The 14,326-nt window shown below is 52.5% G+C and overlaps 1 protein-coding gene across 1 annotated transcript; it reads right to left on the reverse strand.

Moving 5' to 3' along the window:
* Nucleotides 1–3,050: 3,050 nt before the first annotated feature.
* TAL1 (TAL bHLH transcription factor 1, erythroid differentiation factor) lies at nucleotides 3,051–11,431 on the reverse strand. The gene is made up of 5 exons (XM_072343150.1): nucleotides 11,323–11,431; nucleotides 9,955–10,104; nucleotides 8,690–9,112; nucleotides 8,068–8,159; nucleotides 3,051–5,491 (listed from the first exon to the last, which is right to left on the reverse strand). Coding segments are annotated over exons 2-5 (936 nt in total). The 5' UTR covers nucleotides 9,957–10,104; nucleotides 11,323–11,431; the 3' UTR covers nucleotides 3,051–5,072.
* Nucleotides 11,432–14,326: the final 2,895 nt, after the last annotated feature.

Consider the following 14,326-nt stretch of genomic DNA (forward strand, 5'->3'; position numbering starts at 1 on the left):
GTGCGCTGCGGTAGCTTTGATGCAGCGTTTATCTGCGACGTGGAGTGCCCCGAGCCCGTTCCAAGGAGGAGGCAATGAAGGCTGCACGTGCAAAAGTGAGCGCGGGCATCGAGCGCCGTGTGTGAGATCGGCACCGGTTAGGAGCTGGGTGATGGAAGATGGGACAGGAGATAGGTTGGACCCTGCGGATGTACAGGGTAGCATTAAAGAATCATCCCAAGTAGTTTGAATGACAGAATCACAGAATGGTTTGTGTTGGAAGGGACCTTAAAACACCCCCAGCCCAACCGCCTGCCGTGGGCTGGGTGTCCCCAACAGCTCAGGCTGCCCCAGTCGCATCCAGTCTGTCCTTGAGCACATCCAAGGATGGGGCACCCACAGCTCTCTGGACAGCTGTGCCAGGGAATCACCACCACCTGAGTGCAAAACTTCCCCCCTAACCCCATCCACGTGGAGTCCTGGGAGGGACACAAGTGAAGCCCCGCTGGGTCACGCAGCCCCATCCCCGCCGCTGTCCCGGCCCGGCCCGGCCCCAGTCCCGGCACATCAAAGGGTCGGGGCAGATTGAACTGCTCTCCAGACTCTCCCTCCCATTTCCTGCTGGATTCCCGTCTCGCTCCCTTTGCCCGCATCAGCAAAACAGAGTGTAAAAATAGAGGCAGGGCTTCACCAAAACACAATGGTAAATTGTTCCCCTAAAGGTCACTGGGGCGTCTCAGAATAGCTCGAAAAGAGGGGAAAAATCGATGTGTCTGAGTGGGGACAAACCTGAAGATGACTGCTAGACCCCTGACAAGAGGCTCCTTGGAGCCCTGTGTGCCTTGGAACATCCCCACCTTTATTCCCAATAGGGTTGGCCATCACCGTTTGCCTTATCCCAGAATGTGACAACTCAGTGAGCCCCAAGTGGTGTTTAGGTGGCGGGCAGCAAGAAGCAAAGGGAGAGGCAGGAGAACCAGGCAGGCAGGGAAGGGTTGGGAGGAGGACGGCTCTGCCCGTGACAGCATGCGGTCCCCTGGGCACCCTCAGCCTTTGTGTGGCTTTGTGGGAACACTGACAGTCATGGGATGAGAGGGGAGCAGCTCTGCCAGCAATAAATTACCTCTCCCTGTTGTCAATGGCTGCTAATAATGAAGGTGAAGCTTTCCCATCGCCTGTATGGGTGGGAATATTTGGGGCCCGTTGTTCCTTGGGCATATTTTAATTTGATAATGTGGGAAGGCACTGAGCAATGCAGGTACTTGCTCTTTTCCCAGTCTAGGCTGCCCTGGAGCATGGCTTTCCCAAAGAGGTTATAATTAAAGCCAAATAATGAGGTTGAACAATGAGAGCTGTACAAATTTGGGGTGATTTTGCTTTTTAGCTTCTTGTTTTGCTGGCTCTAAGCGTGAGTTCCTCCTACCTTCTCTTTTTTTTATAGTTTTAATTCTGTTTTATCTAAATGCCACTTCCCCTCCTTCCTAATTTCATCTGTGCCACAGCCATCACAGGAGCACAATGTGACAGGGGTTTTTCTGCCCCTGGGAGCCCTTCGTATCACCAGGGGCACAGGAGGAAGGTGGATGAACAAAATACATTTCAGTGCCATTCTGTGATTTGCCAAACAATTCCCTGCAGTAGGAGATGGTCCAAAATCCCCATCACTTCTGAAGGTGATGTCCATAACCAGCTGGCTCCATCCGACACCAACAGCAGTGAACCCATGTTTGTTTGAGGGCCAGAGCCACCCAGTCTATTGTCTTCTGTGTAAGAGTTGGCCTTAAGGAGCTTTACCCAAACATAGGTAATATTTGGGGCTGGGATAGCGCTCGTCACCATGGTAAACAAATAAAGTTAACAAATGGTGAAAGAGAAATTGAACTTTCCACCAGGAGTGGAAGCATCGGGGGTGACACAGTGAATGAGTGGCACCACTCCTTCCCAGCACTTGCCATAAAGCTGTATATTCAGTGTATATGTATAGGGAGACGTTGTAAACCCTCACCTTGGGTACTTGCAAGGGTTGCACGAAGGGGGAGGAGGAGAAAAACTTGTCCTGGGCAGGGAGGGAGGGGAGCAGGATGGGATGTGGGAGGGAGAGATAAAGGGTGCGAGAGCTATCGGCTCCATCCGGGACAGAGCGGGGATGGGGTTGGAACATCTGTGCAGCAGTGATGGGGTTGGTGGCAGATAACACCCAATGCCTCAGCTCTGGGGTTCTGCCCACCCTGACAGTGACTGCCAAAGCCATAGGGATGGAAGAGAACAGCTCTGTCCTCCTGCTCACGGCATGGCTGTGGCATGCTGCAGCTGCATTCACCTTCAACACAGCCTGTAAATGATGTATATGTGTATATGTGCCATCTTCAGTATAACCTACTAATGATATAGATATACATGTACATAAGCCACCTTCAGCATAGCCTGTAAATGATGTGAATGTGTGTTTATGCCACCTTCAACACTGCCTGTAAATGACACATATTTATGTATATATAAATATACACTTACATATACATATAAACGACTGATGCCACCAGCTCAACTGTTTGTTAATGCTTTTAGAGTGCACCAGGCTCTGACATACATGTCTATTCTTCCTATTTAATTAAAATAAAGGAAGGATTCCTGTAACTACCCACTGCCTATTGAGCCGTAGCCAAGTACTGCCCAGCCCTGAACACAGCAGCATTGCCCCCAGCAGCCCTATCCCCCAAAGAGGGACAAGACCACCACTGGGGTACCTCTGGGGACATGCATACAGTGGGTGACGGTACCCAGGCACCCGCCCAAGACAGGGGATTGCTCCATACCACTGCTTCCTTCCTACTTTCAGGATGGGGAAATGGTTTTGCAAAGGATCTGCTGGCTGTTGGCAGCTTTTCCCAGCTGGGCACAGAGCTGAAATGCCAATGGGTGTAAAGGGGGGGGAGGGAAGGGAAGAAAGGAAAGCGAGTGGAGGCTGCTTTGTAAAACTTTATTTAGAAATATTCTTGATATATTCATTATATATATATATTTATATGTACACACACATTACAACAAATGTGTTTTCTAAATAGCACATCCACAGTGGGTCGAGAGTCAGGGTACCTGGGTCTGGTTACTTAGTTTCTGCTGGAAAAAAAAGGGAAAAAGAAAAAGAAAAAGCAGAAAGCCAAAGGGATGGGCAGCAGAGAGAGGGATGGGGCTGGGGGAGGAAATAATGGAGGGGATAGGATTCAATCACACTGTACTACGCTGAGCGGCAGCACTGCTCAAAACAGAACCGGGACGATGTTCCACACACAGAGATGTGAAGCAGGCAGGAGGGGAGGTGGGTGGGGGAAATGTACCATTCAATCACGATTCAAGGACAACTGTACATACCCCGGGAGGACGGCAGCGTGCTATGGGCAGGTGTGCATGTGGGGACTGAGGAGGTTGTACCATTGGCCAACTGTTCAGTTACCAAAAAGGGAGAAATAATAATAATAATAATAAAAACAACCAGAATTCTGGGGAATGAGGAATCTCAGAGTGTTGGTGGTTTTTGTTTTTTTTTCTTGCAATAATTGGACAAAAAAGTGAATGAGACCCTCCTCCCCCCAGGTCACCACCCCGTGCCCATCCCCAGCCACACCGGTGTCTACAGCAGCCCCTCATGTTCAGCAGTGCCCCAGTGTAACCCCTTTGCTTAAGCTATTCCTGTATGCAGGGTCTGGAATCAGGAGGGTTCATTGTCCTCCTTCTCCCCACTACATGATGGGGGATGCTGTTGGTTTCTGAGAATCTGGGGCTGGGCTCGAAGCCCTGGCTTGGGCACCAAATGCACCTGCTCCATGCTGAGAAAAGTCTCAGCCTATTATTTACAAGAGGCCCTAAAACCAAGCTCAAAGGCTTTCTCCCTTCTGAAGGACATGTTTGGATTGTGGTGTAATGCAGTGATTTCTTTGCCTTGCAGCCTCTGCACATGGTTTGAAACAGAGGAACCACATAGCACTGACGCTTGGCCCCAAACCAGCACTGCAGCCCCTAAGCTCTCGGGGTGATCCCATCAGTGCTCTCAGCATTCACCCCATGCCAGGGGATACAGCAAGGCTGCAGCTCCTACCAGCTTCAGCCCATCAAGGGCCTCCTACTGTCTAATTGCATCCAGCCTGTGGGCACTTGCAGGGATGCACTACCACCACCACTTTCACACAACAAAAAACTCAAAGCATACCACCGAAACCCTTTTATAACCCTATGTACACACAAACTGTTGATGCATCACTGATTTCTTTCACTTTCTTTTTCCCGTTCGAAAAAGCCCCTGCTTCAAGGGGAGGCATCGCTAGTCAACTTTTCTCTCCTTAACCATCTCTGAGTTTCATCTTCCTCAAGAGAAGCTCAGCCCTATGAGAAACCTCAGGGGAAACTTGAGGAGACCACTGCAGGACTTCACCCACTGTGTTACAGCACAGGGTTGGGAGCTCAGGGGGCGGCGGGGAGCACAGAACACCCTATGTACCTTTATGTTCAGTGGATACTGCATGACGGCATTGAACAGAAGGAACCTCACGTCATAAATACAACACCCCAAACAATCCAACGTTAGGAAGAAGGGAAAGGAAAGGGGACAAAAATTATTGGAAAAAATAAAAAAAAAAAAAGAGAGAGAGAGGAAAAAAAAAAGAAAGTCTTAATCCTTTTAATAGTTCTTTTGCTGAGGGCATTTTCACCTCATTAAAAAGATACAGTCAGAAGGTCTTGGTCAATGGGAGCATGGCTCGGACCAGTTGCTTGAGCTCCACAGCCCTATGCTTCATTCCTCATGTCCCGGCCGCGTGACTACTTCAGAAGCGACCCTCAGGCAGTCCCAAAAAAACCCCTCAGAATGCTGGAGGGGTGCTGGCCGCATTCCCCTCCCATCCTCAGAGTCAGTATGTACAACGAAGACGTCTTCAATGCTTTTCTTCTTCGTACGATCCCGTACCTAAACACCGAGCGTCCATCCCATTCGGTTGGCCAACGTGCCAACCTGGGCCAAGCAGACGGGGAGCCAAAGGTCCCAAATCCCACCTGTCTGGGTCTCGTAACCCTCTGAGCGCTCGGGGAGCGATTTGGGGTCATCACCGCTGTGCGCTGCCTTCGACGGGGAGGATGGCATGGTGCAGGTTCCGTGCGTGCTTGGAGTCGAGCGTATCGTGCTCCTCCGTGAAGCTGTCCGGGCTCGCTGCTCCATCCAAAGAGCTTCCACAGCTGGAGTTAGGAGACAGCATGTCCTGCAGGAGGTCTTCCTGGACTATCCCCGAGTCTTTGTTCACTTTGCCCCTTTGGTTTCCTTCCTCCTCCTGGTCGTTGAGCAGCTTGGCCAGGAAGTTGATGTATTTCATCGCCAGGCGCAAAATCTCATTCTTGCTCAGCTTTTTGTCTGGTGGGTGCGTGGGGATGAGTTTGCGGAGCTCTGCGAAGGCTCCATTCACGTTCTGTTGCCTCCACCTCTCCCGGCTGTTGGTGAAAATACGGCGGACCACCTTCGTGTGAGGACCTGCAATTGCAATGGCACACAGTTATTAACAGTGCCCACCGGGTCATAGCATCACAGGATCATTAGGGTCGGAAAAGACCTCCGAGATCACCCAGTCCAACCATCCAGCTACCACCAAAACTATTCTTAACCGTATCCCTCAGTCCCTCGTCTCCATGGTTCTTGATACTCCACCACCTCACTGGTCATTTAATAATTTGCTCATTTCTTAAATTACTCAATTTATTTTAGCCCCATCATCGAGGCACAGAACCAGGAGTGAACCAGCAGGAAGCTAACCAAGGAGCTGCAACAGCCACAGCTCCTGCTCAGTGGAAGGGATGCCCCCTGATATGCCTAGATTTAGCTCTCCAAGCAGAATGGCTCACTATTACATGTATTTTTAGGGTACCTCAGCAACAAAGGTCCTATTAAAAGGCTAGCTCACCAGATGGCTTTATTTTTCTATCCCAAAAGTCACATCACTGGGACAGGGGAAATAGGCATAAGCCGAGGTTTTAACAGCTCTGAGATCCCAAGATCTTCCTTCTGCCCTGATGTCACTGGGATCAGGAGCTGGCAGAGATCACCAGTTCTCTGGGTGCTTCATGTGATGGGGCAGCAGGACTCGCCCTGGTGAAACACACAGTGGAAATCCTTGCCTGAAGGTGACCATGGGAGGAAGACAAAGCAGCTTTCCAGCTGGCCCATGGACCTTCTGCTCCCTCTTGCACATCAGTGCAGACACTCTCCATCACACACTGACTTGAGAAGGGTCTCCCAGTTCCCAGTGATGACCATTTGGCTCTGCTACTGTCAGTGCCAGCTAAATCTCTAATTTTACAGCCATATTCCTATAGGGCATGTAACAGAGGAGGTGTTCCTGTGCTCAGGAATGCAATCATCCATTCTCTATCAGTTCTCCTTTTAGCTCATCAAGGCAGTTCCTGATGGCATGAGGTGACATTGCCTTAATGCTGGGAGAGACACACAGCAGAAGTCTACCCAGAAGTAAAATCAAGACTGCAGGTCCTTGGATCCACAGAAAGCAGTGAGTGGAAAGAGGCACTGCCATCTGCCACCTCCATCCTCACCTCTAGGACTAACTGGCAGTGGAAGGACACAGCAACCACAAGAGACTATGGGAGAATGACCGTGCTGGAAGGAATAGGAAACATCACAGGCAGTGAAAATCATCACAAATTCTGAAGCAAAGTTTTTCACTTAACACACTGATGAGTTGCACCCTAAAAGATGGGCTGTGGGATTCCCATCACACTCCATCTCTCCTCTTGTGGGGACCAAGGGGACCTCAGCCAACGGAGCTGCCTGGCTCTGCTGAGTGCAGTGACAACGTGCTGCCATCTCCTATAGCAAGACAATTCCTGCTCATAAATGCTCTTTCTGGACAAAATAGAGCACACAGCCCTGGATTTAGGAGGTGCAGCTTAACATCTTTTAGCACTCACAAGGGAATAAGGAAAAAAAATACGCAGATCATGTTAATTATCCAAAGATCTCAATCTTCTCAGGCTTCCAACAGATCTCACACACAGGAAGCTGCCTACTAAGAGTCACCACCTCATAAAATGCTGAAATCAAACATCGACCTGCCCATTTGCCTCCCCAAACAAGATCAAGAATATAACAAATTCTGAAGCCACTACAATGATTGATTCTTACATCAGTGCCAGCAACTGAATTGAGGAGAGAATGGGTTCAAGGCGAAATGTGTCAAGCAGTGGAGAGATTTAAAATACCCCTTAGCTGTATTATAATGGAAGGGCTTCGTTTCTCATAAAGAAGCCCCCAAATGAAGCCAAGCAGTTGGCTGCAAAGTTATGCCTGGATTTTGTTCCAATCAATGGGTTGATCAATGCTGGTTGAATTGTTATCCTAATTACAGATCTGAGGGGAAAGAAAACAGCAAGAAGACGAGCTTCTGAAATGACAGAATATCCTCTCAGATATTTTTCCACACCTCCATCTCCACGTGTGTGTGTGTTTTGTACAGGGTGGCACCATCACTGTGTGCTCTCTCTATTCCCTGCACACCCCTGCAGTGTGCCTTCACCATCTGAGCCCACAGGAGCACAGGGACAGCCCAGCAGTGGTGACACGTGCTGACTCCTCATGTCCGTCCAGTACTTGTATTTCCCCCCCCCCAAGACTGACCCTAATTCTGCAGATTGACATGAGGTGGGATCTGCGAGATTGGCCCCTACCTGTACACACCTGGGGCCAAACATTTGGATACCACCAAATGTTGTCCACTTTGCAGAATACAGCATGTCTATTTCTATAGCCATAGAATCACTGAGGTTGGGAATGACTGCATAACCATCCAGTCCAAACCACCAACCCATCCCCACCATTGGACCCCACACCTCAACACAGCCCCCAGCGCGGTGCCTTCTTTTGCTATTCATCTCAGAGGGGACCTGTGGGGCCGGCTGCTCCTAACCAGCTCCTCACACTGCGCCCAACGGCACCAACCACGCTGTGCACGGATCTGTGTTGTGCCTTCCCCAAGAAGGGGCATCCTCTGCATCTCACCATATTCCCCCTTCACATATCGGGCTTTTCCCCGTACTCACCGTCGGTGATCTCCATCTCGTAGGGCGACGGTCTCCTTTTCACCCGGTTGCTGCCGTACATGGAGAAGGAGTCCGGCTCGCCGAAGAACCCGCTGCAAACAGAGGCAGAGCAGCGTGAGGCGGCCCCGACCTCTCGGGAGATGCTCGCGGACCCCGCAGCCCACGAGGGATGTGAGGGGAGCCCGGCGTGGGATACGCGCTGTGCCCGTGGGGCCATTTGCCGTCCCTGGGGCTGAGCAGGGGAGCTCCGGGAGCCCCGCACAGCTCAGCCCCTTTCCTGCCCATACACCACTACAGGGCCACAGCGAAATGCTCTGCCCGTGGTATTTCTGCCAGGCTTTCCCTCGCCCCCTCCTCTCCTCCCCCACTCTAGGAACGACAGTTTTTCGTTCCGTTCTTTTGCTCTTTTTTCCCCCTTTCTTCCTTTGCAAAGTTTCCTTTCTTTTCCCTTTTTTTTTTTTTTTTTTCTTTTTGGCGATGACTCAGCCTTCCCCCAAATAATCCCCTTCCCCCAGACAACCCTCTTCCCCCAAACAACCCCCTTCCCCCCAAACAACCCCCTTCCCTCTTCCCCTTCCCCTCAGCCCCGGGGACGGGATAGGGGCCGTGGGGAGTCACGGACCTGCCGATGGTGCCCAGCGGTTGCCCCAGGTTGTAGAGCATCGCCCTGCCGGGGGGCTGCAAAGGCAGCGCGGGTGGACTCAGCTGCACCATGCGGGCTTCGCAAGCGGCTTCGGCTGCGCGGCACGGCTCGGCGCCCGGCGCTCTCTGCATCGCCTCCCCCGCCGCCTCTCGGCTTTTTATGTCCAAGGAGCCCCCCCGGCGCACCAACTCGATGACGGGCACGGCGGCGGCGGGGGGCCCGGGGGAGGGTCGGCCCGCCTCTTTGGCCGCCCCGTTGAGCAGCAGCTGGGGCTCGGCCGGAGGCTCCATGCCCCCGCGGCTGCTGTCGGGCTCGCTCGTGGGCTCCGCTTCGGGGTCGTGGCGGCGGGCATCGCGGGGGTCACTGCTGGGGGGCGGCGGGGCGGGCGGCCTGTCCATCGTCCTACGGGGAGAGCAGCGCTCGGGGTGGCCCGAACCCGACAGGGGGGTCCCCCCGCTTCGGCGGCGTGATGTCACGCAGCGGTGGCGTGACGTCAAGGCCGAAACACCTCCACCCCCCCTACCCTTGTGCCCCTGTACCAATGACCCTGGAACCCCCCCCACACACACACACCGTACTCACAGGGACAGGGAACTCGAAGGAGGCCGAGGGTTCTCCCCGCTCCGTTTTGAGGACATTTCGGTCCATTGGGGGGGGGGATTTTTTACTTTATTCGTATTAGAATAATTGTTATTAATTTTCAACATGGAAACCAAGCTCCAGGCGCTGCCCAATGGGGGGGAGAAACGCTCGCACAAAGCCCCGCACCCCCATGAGCTCAGCAGGAAGGAGGAAGGGGCCCCGGCTCGGAGCAGCCGCGGCCGCGCACGGCAATTGTCTGCGGCCCCGCTCCCTTCTTTCTCCCCTATAACGAAACTATTGCGACAGAGCCGAGGGCGGGCAGCGCTATCGCGACTATTTCTCCTTCTCCCACCGCCCTCCTCGCTCTGTCTTTCTTTTTTCTTTTTCCCTCTCCCTGTAAATAACGGAGCAGATCTCATTCCCAACATCCCCGCTGCTTCGCTTTGGGTCAATTATTATCATTTCTGGGTTGATCCGACCCCAGAGGAAATTATTATTATTATTATTTTGATCACACCACTCCATCTGTAATAATAATAATAACAGTAATAGTAATATCAGCCATTCAACCCAAAGCTTTACTGCCTCCCCCCGCCCTGCCAGCCCTCCAGAAAGAGCATCTAATTGCCTATTCCCGTATTGTATAGGAAGAGATTACTCACATGTGTCATATTTAAGTAGGGACACCGCGAGTCTCTCCCGTTTCAACAAAAGCGCTCTCAGTGTCAGGCTGAATTTACTCCTCCCACCTCGAGGTACTTACGACTTTACAGAGAGGAAGGACACCCGCATCGGGATAAAACTGCTAAAGCCTGGGAGGAAGAGAAGGGGGGGAGAGAAAGGGAGAGAGAGGGTGGGTCTGGGGGACACGGGGATGGCACCGAGGGGACGGGGGCACCGCGCACGACCCCGGCACACGGCCCGTAGTTATAAGGAGAGAGGAGAAGTGGTGTCTTTGGGGGAAAAGGATGAGAAATTTAAGGGGAAAGCTGGTATAGTTGGGGGAAAATATAATAAATTTAGGGGAAACTTTAATAAAGAAAAATAAAAAGAGAGGGAAAAAAAGAGGAAAAAAAACCACATATTTTGGGGCTGAATTTGGTGGGGCTTTTTTTTTTTTGGATGTCTCCTCGGGAAGGAGATTTCGGATGGGGTCGGGGTTGGTTCGTTCCGATGGGGCCGCTAATAGCAGTGGGGCCGCTGCCGGAGCTGCGGAGCGCAGCGCGGAGGACCGGGGCCGGTGTCCGCCCGGAGCGGCCCCGCTGCGATCAACAGGAAGGAGAGAGCCGTGCCCCCCCCCCCCGCAGCAAAATGCCGAGCGGGGGCTTTGCTCTTCGTTAAACAACGGAATAAACCCGCCGGCTTCTCCTTTGGTGTTTTTCTATTTTCTTTCGTTAAAACGAAATAAACCCAAAAAACGCCCCAAATCCGCCGCTTTTTCGTTTCGTTTAGAGGTAATTGTACGGAGAAAAATGGAGGGGGGGCATTAAATCTCCGCCCGTTCTGTTCTGCGCTTCCAACTCCTTTTGTTTTGCGGCCGTGGATGGGCAGGAAATTTCCACCCCGGCCACGCACCTTTCCCTGTGCCCTTGGTGGGGAGAATTAGCCCCAAAACGGAGCGGGAAAGGGATGGGGAACGGGGTGGGGAGAAACCCCCATGTGCCGTTTGGCGGTCGGTTCAGGCCGGGCCCCCCCCCCCCGGCTGGGCAGTGTGTATCTCCCCGCATCGCCCCGCATCGCCCCATACGGCCCCGCAGAGCCCCGATAGTGGGAGCCGCACCCGGAGGAGAAAGAGGGGGGGGCGGTTAGCAAGGAAAGACAACCTCAGCCCCCCCCCCAATCAAAGGAGAACAACAGAAAGAAAAAAAAGCCCGACCGTGGAAAAGCCGCATTTGGCTTTTCTTCCCCCTTCCACCTGTCTTTAACAGACTGAAATAGACCCCTACGTGCCCCCAAAATCCCCCCCCCCGCACCCCCTTCCATCGTGCCCCCCTCCAGCCCCATCCCGCTGCGGGGCCCTCCCCACTCACCATTTGCTTTTCATTGGGAAAAGTGAGTGGAGCCATTTTGTGGCCTACGCATGGCGGCTATATTTGTAGTAATGTGGGGTGGCTTCAGCTGGGGAGGCTCTAATTCCACATCACGTCCAGTTTCCTATTTAGTATGGAGAGCGGAACACTACTGCAATGTGGCCGAGAGAGATAAAGCCCCAGCAGTGGCCCGCCTGCCCTGATAAGCTTCTAAACCCATTATTTATGAAATGATTCATTATTATTTGGCAATTTTATCGAAGGAAAGCGGAAAATTATTGCAGGGATATGCATAGGAATAACTCCGGAATGCCTTCTAGCTTTTTATGTGTGTGTGCTTAGATGCTCTTAAAAAGACACTGCAATAGGAAGGGGAAAAAAAAGAAGGAGTAATAAAATCTTGCACTGCTCTGCCCGAGTCTCTGAATGGCGATCCTTTATTTTAGTCCTCTCGGAGGTTATTATGGCCCTGTTTTTTTGTTGGGTGTTTTTTTTGGGGGGTAGTTTTTTTTCTGCTTTCTTTTCCTTTTTGGGGGGGTTTTTCTTTCTTCTTTTTGATGGAAGACGTTCTCCGTTCTTAATTAAATTTAATGAGCCGAAAGAAATCGGTGGGGATGCTGAAAGAGATGGAAGGGGTGTGGGTTGCTTTGGTCCCATCCGCAGCCTTCATCCCCCGATGCAGTGCGGGTGTCCTTAATTAGTGTTAGGATTGGGGTGGCTGAGCGTCCCAATGGAGCATGGGGAGGGATCGGGCACAGCTCGGCCTCGGGAAATTTGGGATGGAAGATGTGGGGAGAGCTCAGAGCCGGGCCCAGGGGGGAAGTGGAGAAAGGGGGCTGGGGCTCGTGGGGATGAGAAGCTGGGAATGGGAACGGGGGGATGGGAACGGTGCCGGCCTTCCCCATGCGGGCTTTGGGGCATGGGGGTGGGATAGGGGGGTATGAGGGCACCTCCCTACGTTGCCCGGAGGATGAAGCGGGGAGAGATGGGGATGGCACAGGGTACAATCCGTTATCTCTACGTCCATCGGTCCTAAAGACGGCGGCAAAGAGCGATTTTCGATCGCTCGGGGAACCCTAAAATCAACGAAATTACAAAAGAAATGGCACGGGAAGGCTGGGATCACGGCGGGACCTGTCTCGGGAAGGGCCTCCATCCCCTCTATGGGAGAGTGGATCTCCGCCGAGCCATCCCCGGGGGAGAAGGGGGGCGGACGGGTCGGGCGGAGCGGCCGCACCTGCCGGCGGCGATGCGCTGGGGGTGCGCGGGTCGCTATTGTGTCCCCGCCACCTGCACGCACACGGGGCTCGGGCGGGGAAATGCCGGAGCTGTTATTCTTCCTTTCACTCCTTCCCCTCTCAGCCTCCCTCTCTGGATGCGGCCGTGGGAGAGGTTCGCCCCCCGGGTCGCGTTACGCTCACGATGCCGGCAGTGCGTGTGCTGGTGCGTGCGGCGGGGCCGGTCACGACGCGCTGGAGAGCTTCGCCGTGCCTCCAGCCAGGAAACACGACCATTTTCAAGCCGGCTCCTCTAACCAACAGGAAGTGTTAAAGATAGAACAGCCGGGGCTGGGCTGGGGAGATTAGGAAGGCGAGCATCTTCTGCACGCCCCCAGCCGAAGCTCCCCCGGCGGGGTGGGAGCTGCACCCACGTGGCTGTGAGGGAGCCTCGCTGGGCACAAGGCTGCCCAGAGAAGCTGGGGGTGCCCAACCCCTGAAGGCATTCAGCCCAGGTTGGATGGGCCTGTGCTGATGATGGGCAACCAGCCCACAGTAGGGGGTTGGAATTGGGTAAGCAACAAGGTTCCTTCCTACCCAAACCATTCTGTGAACTGTAAAGCCTTGAACAGGGCTGCCCCCTCCCCACAAAACACAGCTTGAATCTGGGCGCAGCTCCAAGGCCAAGCATCTTCCAGTCGCTCAGCACTACACCATGAAAGGAAATGCAGCTTCAGGGTAGGGTGGTTTATTTAGTTGGTCAGTAAATTACCAGCTCCCCAGCTCCATTTGCCATTCAGCATTACATGGTATGTGTAACTCAATGCAATACCACACCCCCGTCCTGAGCTGTGGGCAAGCAGTCGGGCTTTTGGTTTCAGATTGGTTCGAACCCCTCAAGCAGCTGAGGAAAGTCTTCAAACTATTAACCAATACAACTGTCATCTTCCTGTGTTTCCAGACATTTTACAATAGGAAACAAAGAACAAAACCCTACAACAATAGCTCCGAGGTATGAATTGCCTCATTCATCCCAGCGGAACGTCCAAAAACATTAACTATTTTTTGACTACTTCAGCAGAAAAGAGGCTGCCAGGCAGCAAGTCTGGACGTGAGCCACCAGCAATGGAGCATAGGACAGGAGATGGAGCATAGGACAGGCTCCCTGCTTCCCACCATAGGAAAGTAAAAGCTCCTGAAAGGCAACGGATATTGACATTGATGGCAGAGGAAAGGAATTCTGATACAGCTTAATGCAAGCTGCTGTTTTCTGTTCCATATATAAGAAGTCAAAGCCTTGCTCTGAAATAGCAAGTGGCTTATTTTACCTAATTCTTTAGCTCACAATGGCCTAGGAGGTGGTGGACACTAGAAAACACTCTCGCCAGTATAATCAATTATAATTAACAATTGCTATGCTCTTAAACCTACCACAAACTAACAGAGCTACTGTAGTCCTTGGGATCTGAACAGGAAAGACCCGGGATGTTGGTGTGGGTTGCTTTAATTCCTAGTTTAACAGCCCGTGAGCAGGAAAGACAAGGTCAGCAGCAGAGGCTGAACTTGTGTTGAGACAATGCCATCATTAACACAGATCTGAACAAACTTTGTTTGAAACTCAAAGCGTGTTGATGTCACAGAGCCAGGATGAAAACAGATGGCTCTGCTGTCATTCAACTCTGCTTGGATGTTATGGATGGTGGGAACTGGATTAAACCGCAGCTTCCACTGCTGCTGTCTCATTTCCAAGTCCAGGAGGTCAGAAGGGAGCTGCGTTACACAGCACT

This window comes from Excalfactoria chinensis, chromosome 8 (genome assembly GCF_039878825.1).
Source record: "Excalfactoria chinensis isolate bCotChi1 chromosome 8, bCotChi1.hap2, whole genome shotgun sequence".
Lineage (NCBI taxonomy): Eukaryota > Metazoa > Chordata > Aves > Galliformes > Phasianidae > Excalfactoria > Excalfactoria chinensis.